The sequence below is a fragment of the Pongo abelii genome, chromosome 12, assembly GCF_028885655.2.
Source record: "Pongo abelii isolate AG06213 chromosome 12, NHGRI_mPonAbe1-v2.0_pri, whole genome shotgun sequence".
Taxonomy (NCBI): Eukaryota; Metazoa; Chordata; class Mammalia; order Primates; family Hominidae; genus Pongo; species Pongo abelii.
Window position 1 is genome coordinate 88718640 of NC_071997.2, and position 9572 is coordinate 88728211.

The window sequence follows — 9572 nt, forward strand, 5'->3', positions numbered from 1 at the left end:
TGAGACTCGCTTGAACCCAGGAGGCGGGGGTTGCAGTAAGCCGAGATCACACCACTGCAATCCAGCCTAGGCGACAGAGCGAGACTGTCTCAAAAAAACAAAACCAAACCAAACCAATTAAAAAACAAAAAAAAAAGGAGACTATTCAATGTAATTTATTCATTCCTTTCTAAGAGACGGGATTGTGCTCTGTTGCCCAGGCTGGAGTGCAGTGACACAATCATAGCTCACTTCAGTTTTGAACTCCTGGCTCAAGCACTCCTCCTGAGTAGCTGGGATTACAGGGGCATGGCACTATGCCCAGCTAATTTTTTAAATTAAGAAAAATTATTTTCGTGATGGAGTCTCCTCCCTATGTCGCTCAGGCTAGTCTTGAACTCCTGGCCTCAAGCAGTCCTCCTGCCTCAACCTCCCAAATATTCAATATAATTCTTGCTCAGCCTTTCTGAACTTTCCTCAACCACAAATCAGGGATACTGACAGCTAGAGGGTCGTATGTGTAAAGTGTTAACCATGATGACCCTAAGACTCACGTGTCCCCTAGATGCTGGATTCAGGAAGAGAAGGCAGATATAACAAGAAACACTACTAGATGTTATAAATAAAAATACAATAGTGGGCCCATGAGGGATCTGCTTTTTTCTTTTCTTTTTTCTTTTTGTTTTGTTTTTTGAGACGGAGTCTCACTCTGTTGCCCAGGCTGGAGTGCAGTGGCGTGATCTCGTCTCACTGCAAGCTCCACCTCCCAGGTTCACGCCATTCTCCTGCCTCAACCTCCCAAGTAGCTGGGACTACAGGCACCCACCACGACGCCCAGCTAATTTTTTGTATTTTTAGTAGAGACGGGGTTTCACTGTGTTAGCCAGGATGGTCTCCATCTCCTGATCTCGTGATCTGCCCGCCTCGGCCTCCCAAAGTGCTGGGATTACAGGTGTGAGCCACTGCGCCCGGCCGGGATCTACTTTTTTCTTATCTAGGTCAGGATTGCAGGGACAGGGACAGAGTGAGAGGGACTTCATGACTGTGATGCTGTTTCAGTTACAAAGTGCATTTATACATAAGATTTCATTTGATCTTTGGTTATACATTAAACAGAACTTATCTACCAGATGGGTGTAAAAGTTTGGAGCAGAATGTTTAAAAAATTGAGTAATCTCTACCTCTGGAAATGATTAATTAAAAGATATAAAATGCTCTCTCCAACACTATGTAAGGGTGTCCCAGGGAGAAATGCCTTGATCCGAGAATGATGAAACCAAAGTTCTAGTTCTAGCTCTGCATTAAATATATGTCCTTACGAGAATCCCTCAATTTCTCTGGATTTGAGTCTCCTCATCTATCAAATGGAGGGGAGTGTGTGTGTGTGTGTGTGTGTGTATGTGTGTGTGTGAGCGCGCAGGAGGATACTCTAGACACACTGAGGAGTAGGGAATTTGAACACCTTCCTCTGAAAATGCTTCCAAACTGGTAGGGAGAAAGAAAGGTGGAACATGATGAGAATGACCTCTGTTCCCCAAGCCCCCTTTCAGCTTATACATTCTCTCGTTTTAAATTTGGCCATGGAAATGACAATTTGAGGCACTCCAAGAACCTGGCTCTTTGCAGACGAGTGAAAGTTGTGCTAAGTAAGACGCTGGAGAGGCTGTCTGAGAGGTGAGAGTGTGGCAGGGGTTGTCTGGCCATAATCAGAATGTGATTGTGGAGGAACAACCTGAACCAATGCCCCTCATGGCTGGAGGAGTCTGAAAAGAACATTACATGTTGAAGCTGTTTGCTGATATCTCCGTCCAGGTGTTAGCCAAAGTCAGATGCTCTGGCCACAGCCTCGGGTGGACAAGAGGTGCACTCGTGACTCTTAACAACAGCACCTACCCTCAAGCCAGCAAATGGAGGAGCCAGGATTTGAGCCCAGGTCTGTCTGACCCAGAACCTGTGCTCTCAACCATTCTGCTGTATTATTCTACTAGTCAGCAAAGAGCTCCATAAGAAGCATCCATTTGTCCAAAGGACCATTCTGCGTCCCAAGAGAGAAACCATTGCCCAGCGATTTGCCTTTCCGGTACCTGAGCTCCCTATGATGGCCAGCATCTGCCCACTTCTCACTTTGAAGCTTAGGTTCTGGATGCCCAGCTCACAAGAATTCTGGCGGCTGGGAGATGTCCAGGGCATCTTGAACTGAGCCAGGTGCTCAAACCAAGGGACCTGAGAGGCCAGGTCCACCTGTGGGGAGATATCAGAAGTTTCCTTAGAGAGCTGAATGGTTCAGAGGGCTTCAACAACTTCTGTTCAGCATCTTCATTCCCCAGGTGGCCCCTCTCCACAGAGGATATGTCCTCACCTATACACAATAAGCCCCAACCCAGGTTCTACCAAACGCGGAAGTGGGACCCATGCTGAGAACCTATAGCTGCTGTTTCCAGGTCTGAAGATAAGAAGAATGAAAAGCACGTACAGGCTGGGCATGGTGGCTCATGTCTATAATCTCCGCAATTTGGAAGGCTGAGGCAAGTGGATCACCTGAGGTCAGGAGTTCCAGACCAGCCTGGCCAACATGGTAAAACCCCGTCTCTACTAAAAATACAAAAATTAGCCAGGCGTGGTGGGGGGTGCCTGTAATCCCAGCTACTAGGGAGGCTGAGGCAGGAGAATCACTTGAATTTGGGAGGCGGAGATTGCAGTGAGCCGAGATTGCAGTGAGCCAAGATTGCACCACTGCATCCCAGCCTGGGTGACAGAGTGAGACTCCATCTCAAAAAAAGAAAAAAAAAAAAGAAAAAAGAAAATCATGTGCAATACTGGTACAGAAATAAAAATAAAACACGAAGCAAAATGTCTTCACTTGATACTAGTAATTTACTAATAATTTATCAAATGTTTACTATGTGCAAGACATTGTGTTAATCACTTAACATCCATCACCTTATTCAATCCTCATTGCAAACCTATAACACAGATACGATCAGAATCCTTGTTTTACAGATGAGGCTCAGGGCAGTTAAGTAACTTGCTCAAGGTCACACAGCTGGTAAGTGGCAGAGCAGAGAAAGGCTCATTGGCTTGTCCCAACTCACACCCACAGGAAGCCAGACTCAGGCCTCTGAAGTTCACCATCCCAGGCCCCACCATGTCCCATCTGGGTCCCTGGGGAGGTGTGGGAATATGGATCCTTGAATCTGACCAGGGGGTTCCTGGGTGCCTCTGAAAGGTCAGTCGTTGTCTCTGCACTCTGGATGTTTTATAAGCTCCAGGGATAGCACATTAAAAAAAAAAATATATATATATATATATATATATACACACACACACATATATATATAAACTGATGAAATCTGAATAAAGTCTGTAGTTAATAGCATTGTACATTGTTCATCTCTTAGTGTTCATAATTATACTATGGGTATGCAAGATGTTAACATTAGGGGAAGCTGGACGATGGGTATATGGAAACACTGTGTTATTTTTGCAATTTTTTCCAAAATCTAAAGTTATTTCAAGATATAGTTTAAAAAGAGTCCCAGAGACATTTTTCTATAGGTTCATGCATTTTGTTTTATGTTTATACAACAGTTTCATTCTCTTTTCAAGCCTCTCAACCTCCAGCTCTGATATATGCCATTGATGACACCTATTGCACCTGACACGTGAGGCATCAGTGTGGACTGGACTCTGTCCTTGGGGGCGGAGGGCCTGCAAGGTGGGCCCACCCTTTTATTTCCACCTGGGGAATTTCCTGGCTATCCCTGCCTGCTCCTCTCCCCTTGAACCCAGCATGCCTCTACCTGGTAGTTGAGGTCTCTGACCTCCAGGGTGTTGGGCTGGCCACTGTAGGTGAAGTACAGGCTGTTGTCACTTTCAGAGGAGAACAATCTATCCTGGAGGCCCTGTGGGAGACAGGACAGGTGAGGGGCTCCTTTAGAAGCTGCTGAGAACATAGGAGAAGACAAGGAGGAAACCAACAGGTGAGAGCAACTTCTTAGAACCGACGTGGTTAAACCTCAAATTGGCAACAGATGGGATTGCACAGGCGGAACCTCGGGGCTTTGGGAAAATAGGAGTGCTGACAAGGGCCCATCTCCTCTTCCCTTCAGAGAGAGGTTCGGAGCTTCTCCCAGGGCACCTTCCCAGAGATCCTCAACCTCAGGCTGGTGGAGCCTGAAGCCAAGCAGCTTCTGGTAAAGAGACCCAGACTCTGGACTGGAGAGAGTTCTATAAACAAACCTCTGTGCTCTGAGAAGACCTGACTGGAGTGGGCAAACCCTTTGCCTTTAACTTTCTCTTCCCTGCAGCTGGCTTAATATCTCCTGATGCCAAACAGACATGACACATGCAGCATGTGAGAGGGAAGCAGCTGTTGAGAGTTAATGCCCAATATTCATGAAGACACCACCCTGAGAAAAGTTCTAACCAAAATCTTAGTCCTCACTAACATCTGGCATACTTCTCCTCATATCTGATTTTGATGAGGAGTTCATGCAACATAGTGATTGAAAATGCTGCTGGGAGCTTTGAAAGGAAGTCCCTCTCATCATCATCATCATCATGTTGTTGTTATTGTCGAAGTGGTGGTATATTTGAATGTACATTAAAAAATCAGTGTTTCATGGTGTCAGCTGATACCTTTGAATGGTATTAACCATCTGCAGATCTCCATTCCTCCTATTTTGACAATTCAATCATTTAAATAATTGAGGCCCAAACAAAGAAGCAACTAGGAAGTCCTCCACCATTTCTTTTTCTTTGGATTGGGTCTTGCTCTATCACCCAGGATGGAGTGCAGTGACACGATCATAGCTCACTGCATCCTCAACCTCTCAGGCTCAAGCAATCCTCCCACCTCAGCCTCCCCACCACACCCAGCTAATTTTTGTATTTTTTGTAGAGACAGGGTTTCGCCATGTTGGTCTCAAACTCCTGGGCTCAAGTGATCCACCCACCTCAGCCTCCCAAAGTGCTGTGATTACAGGGGTGAACCACCTCGCCTGACCTCCATTTTTTACTGCATTCAATTGTTCTTACATTTCTGTCAGGCAGGAACAAGTACACTTTCATTATCAAGTTCCCATAGACTTTCCTCCTCAAGCTACCATTCTTAGACCATACATTCCTTCAATCAACCACGCACCCAACAAACACTTATGGGGAGCCCAGAACACCCTTCAGGCTTGGAATTTGGGATGTGACAATGAAAAGGCCGTTGAAAAGCTTAGATTTTGGCAGGTGAGACTGGTGATTAGGATGGAGCGAGACAGACCAGGCAGAGAGGGAGGCTGACCTCAAGCATCTGACCAGGGTTTATTTTCACTATGTACACAACGCACACACATGCTGTAGGTGAAACTAACATGACTTATGCCTTATGTGAAAATAACAACATACAGCAGTCTTCTTGTCAAAGTACCCCTGCAATGATGGGGGCCAGAAGTCCTCGGAAAGAACATTCCAGGTCAGTGGAGGTGGAAGGAAAGAAATTCGGTGACGGTATGCCGCAGGAGTGCGGTGGGGAACCCCTAGAGTTCTAGGAGAGTATGAAAAACAGCAGATGAAAGTGGTTTCCATTGCTTAATGTTTGAATTATCACCATAAAGACCCAAAATTATACAGAAAAAAAATGGGAAAGATAAACACCTAATTCAGGAGAGGGGTCATCTTTGGGGAGCGGGGAGAGATGAAAGGAGAAAGGGGACACAGTAGGAGTGCGGGGATCAAGCTTCAGAGCTTTTGGTAATTGGTGGTATGTACATGAGAGTTCTTTAAGCTGATTTGTGTATGATATTTCACAATATGTTGTCAAATTGAGAAAGCAAGCCAGTGAGTAGAACTCCAGAGTTCCATTCCCACCTCAACCCCAGCTGCCAAAGCCCCCAAGCAGGAGGGAGAGAGGAGGTAAGAAGGTCTGTGCCCCAAGCTCCTGAGGAGATTGAAAGCAGCTCGGACAGATGCTGGACTCCTGGCAGATCAGCCCTTTGGCCTTACCCCTTACTCGCCCTCTCCACTGTCACTGTACACATTGCTTCATTGTCCCATTTTTGTTGTTGTTGTTGAATCATCAAAAAATCTTAGCCATTGCCAGCTGTGCACAGTGGCTCATGCCTGTAATCCCAGCACTTTGGGAAGCTGAGGTGGGCAGATCACCTGAGGCCAGCAGTTCAAGACCAGCTTGGCGAAAACAGTGAAACCCTGTCTGTACTAAAAATACAAAAAAAAAAAAAAATTAGCCGGGCATGGTGGCACACCCCTATAGTCCCAGCTACCCTACTCGAGAGGCCGAGGCAGGAGAATCGCTTGAACCTGGCAGGTGGAGGTGCAAGGAGCTGAGATTGTGCCTCTGCACTCCAGCCTGGGCCACAGCATGAGACTGTAAAAAAAAAAAAAAAAAACTTATCCATTGCTAAGAGACTTATGTGGGCTAACATGCATCTTGCTGTTGTTGTTTTAAAACAAATATCTGCAGGAGGGATATTAGACAATGTAAACGAGCTGAGAAATTACTTCTGCTGGCCAAAACATCCCCAGGTCAGATTTAGGCATGGAGGAGGGGCTGAGGAAGCAAGGTCAGACATTTGGAGTCTGGAGCGATGTGTGGAGGTGACCTGCAGCCCAACTGGGTTCCACTGTGCGGTGCTTTGAGAAGGGGAGGGAGCTGGCAGACAGAGGAGGCAGAGCAGAAACTGGGTAAGAGGAAGGGGAGAGGTGCCTGGTTCCTTGTTCCAAGGCTCACCCCAAGCCCCTTCACTGTGGGCTGGGAAGGCAGGCGTGGGCCAGCCCTGACTCCACCCACCATTGAGGGATTGTGCCTTCCAGGAGTTGCACAGGCAGCTCATCTTTCGGAGGAAGAAAAATAATGCCTGGGTTGGGGACGACCTCTGTTCCATTTTAAAATATTTCCCTTGGCTCCCAGGAAGGATTTGTTAGACTCTTCCTGAGGTTTTGACAAACTCTCTGTATTTTTCAAATACTTAAACATCTATTCGGCTGACATCTTAATCAGTACGACTGTCAGAACATCACTTGAATTTCTGACAGGTGACACCCAAAAAAGCAAAAGCAGGTTTATTTGTAGGTAACCAGCTCTGCTCCTGCTGGGCTACATTGTAATTTCTCCTTGTATTAACTTCTGATCGAATTCCTGAGTCAGATGCCTAGGCAAGAAGGAAACTCACAGAGCACATGTTTCTAGTTCTGAGATGAGGAGCCTGTGCCCTGGGGCGAGTGATGTGCTGACACTCACAGCTGGAGGGTTGGCGAGGGGACACGCAGGACTTGTTCCTGGCTGAAGAAATTTTATCGAAACTTTCAGCCTAGGTCACACACAGCTCTGCCTGCTGCCAGGGTCTTTCTTGTCCTTCTCTGTCGCTGCTCCTGCCCATGGCATGAAGAGTTTGTGGGTTAAGGGCACTTGCCACTCCAGGTGCCCAAGATGCCAGAATTCTCTGTGCAAATGGCCCCAAGTCCATCCCCAGGGTCTGTACACCTCTTCCCACGCCCAACCTCCTGAGTACCTTTAGGCCAGAGAAGTACATGTCTGTGCAGGGCAGGGCTGCAATGCAGGTAGGCAGGAGGGTGACCATCCAGGGTGTTGAGGGCCCCATGGAGTGGGATGGAGCTGAGGGGGCCAGAAAAGGGGGACAGGTTGTGGCTTGGGCTGGAAGTGGCTCCCCTGTACCAGCACATTCTAGCCAAGATGCCTTAGAATTTCTCAATTTACACCTGGCCTTTCAGGTTGTGAGGAAGATATGTCAAGATAAGAGGATAGAAACTATTTTATTTAACTGTTCTTATAGCTTGACTGATGACTTTTATATATCTAGACATAGGAAATGTGACCCTCATCCTCTTGTTCCAAGACCCACAGGTGTTAGGGGCAGACCCTCACTCGGTACCTGGAGTGACAGGATCGGAAAGAAGGGAAGCAGAAATGGCAGGGCCTGCGTGCATTTCTGGTGCGGTCCTAGCATTTCTTTGCCTCTCAAGCTGTGGTGGCTGAATCGTCAGCCCTCCCAGGCAGAAAGTGTTCCCAAAGTCCCGCTGACTTTCTATTCTATTCAGGCTTTAAACATTTCCCAAAGTGGTGGGCCCCACAGGGTATTCAGAGAGCAGAGCTGGTCAGGTGTGGTGGTTGCAGATCTGACTAGAAATGGTGGGCTCCTTGGGTCTGGCCGAGCCAAGTCCTGGAAACTCAAGGCCAGTCCAGGTAGTTTTCCCCATTGGGTGTGGAGTCCTTGATCATGCTTGTCTTTCTCTCCTCCCTCCTACCCATAACAGGCAAAGATGGAAAGGTGGGATGGGGTGAGGTGGTGGGAGTAGGGATCTGCTTCTCGCCTGTCTTCCAGTTTAGCCTCCTGCTTCAAATCCTGCCACATCCCGATTTCAGTCAAAGGCTATTTCTTGAGTAAACACTTCTCAGGTAAAATAAGGAAGGAAACATACCTCCACCTCCTGCCACCTGGCTGCTTCTACTCCTTCCAGCTTTCTCACAGACCTTACGATCGCCTGCTAGAGCCACACATACTGATGTTCCCACGAAAGCCATCTATCACCCTGTCTCACCCATCACTTCACTACCGAGACCAACCTGACAGACACATGGGTGGAGGAGACACCAGTGGAGTCCCTGGCATGTGTGAGCATGTTTCTATGATGGAGTCTCATTTGGAAAAAGCAAAACTGGCCAGGCACGGTGGCTCATGCCTGTAATCCCAGCACTTAGGGAGGCCGAGGAGGGTGGGTAACCTGATGTCAGGAGTTTGAGCCTGACCAACATGGTGAAACACTGTCTCTACTAAAAAATACAAAATTTGCCAGGTGTGGTGGCAGGTGCCTGTAATCCCAGCTACTTGGGAGGCTGAGGCAGGAGAATCACTTGAACCTAGGAGGCAGAGCTTGCAGTGAGCCGAGATCATGCCACTGCACTCCAGCCTGGGCAACAGAGCGAGACTCTGTCTCAAAAAAAAAAAAAAAGAAAAGAGAAGAAAAGAAGAAAGAAAAAGTGAAATTGTCCCACATCACACATAAGAACATCATTTCCCTAAAGGAGCGTTTCTTAGGGCAGGAAGTGACCCCAGAGGCCTCTGGGACCCTGAATCTGTTCCCCTCAGCCCTTTGACATGCAGGAAACAGTCCTGCGGCCATGTCCTCACACTGCTTGCTGTCCGGGTGGTGCTAGGACAGAAGGCTCCTGAGGGAAGAGAGAAAGGTTTGATTTCTCCTGCCCACCCACCAGGCCTGGGCCGACTCCCCATCGCTCACTCACCGAGGCATCCTGGGGAGTGGGCCCTTTCGGCAGCCCTCTCTCCTCTGCCGCCTTCCCAGCCATGGGGCCCACAGGCCTGTGCCCCTGGGCTGCAGCTCTCTTAGACCCAGCTGCTGCCTGCCAGGGCCAGTGTCTTCACTCTGTTTCCTGGAGCAGGGACACCTCGGCCTCCTGCCCTGGGCCTGTATCTCCCAGCATTCCTGTCTGGCAAGCCCACCTACAAACGTGTGTGTTCTGCCCACTGTCAAGATAAGGACGCGCTGGCTAAAGGTACATCAGATAATGGTCTCCGTGGCCAAGTCCCAGTCCTGCTGTCCCAAGG

At 48.1% G+C, this 9572-nt stretch overlaps 1 protein-coding gene across 2 annotated transcripts in view; it reads right to left on the bottom strand.

Moving 5' to 3' along the window:
* The window catches only part of ABCG8 (ATP binding cassette subfamily G member 8), a 43788-nt gene extending 34475 nt beyond the window's left edge, over positions 1-9313 (bottom strand). For both annotated transcript variants that reach the window (XM_024242584.2, XM_024242583.2), the window contains exons 1-3: positions 9251-9313; positions 3780-3881; positions 2064-2220 (exon numbers count right to left, since the gene is read on the bottom strand). In XM_024242584.2, the coding sequence (XP_024098352.2) occupies positions 2064-2220; positions 3780-3881; positions 9251-9313 (322 nt within the window). The remainder of the gene's footprint in view (positions 1-2063; positions 2221-3779; positions 3882-9250) is intronic.
* Between the last annotated feature and the right edge of the window lie 259 nt (positions 9314-9572).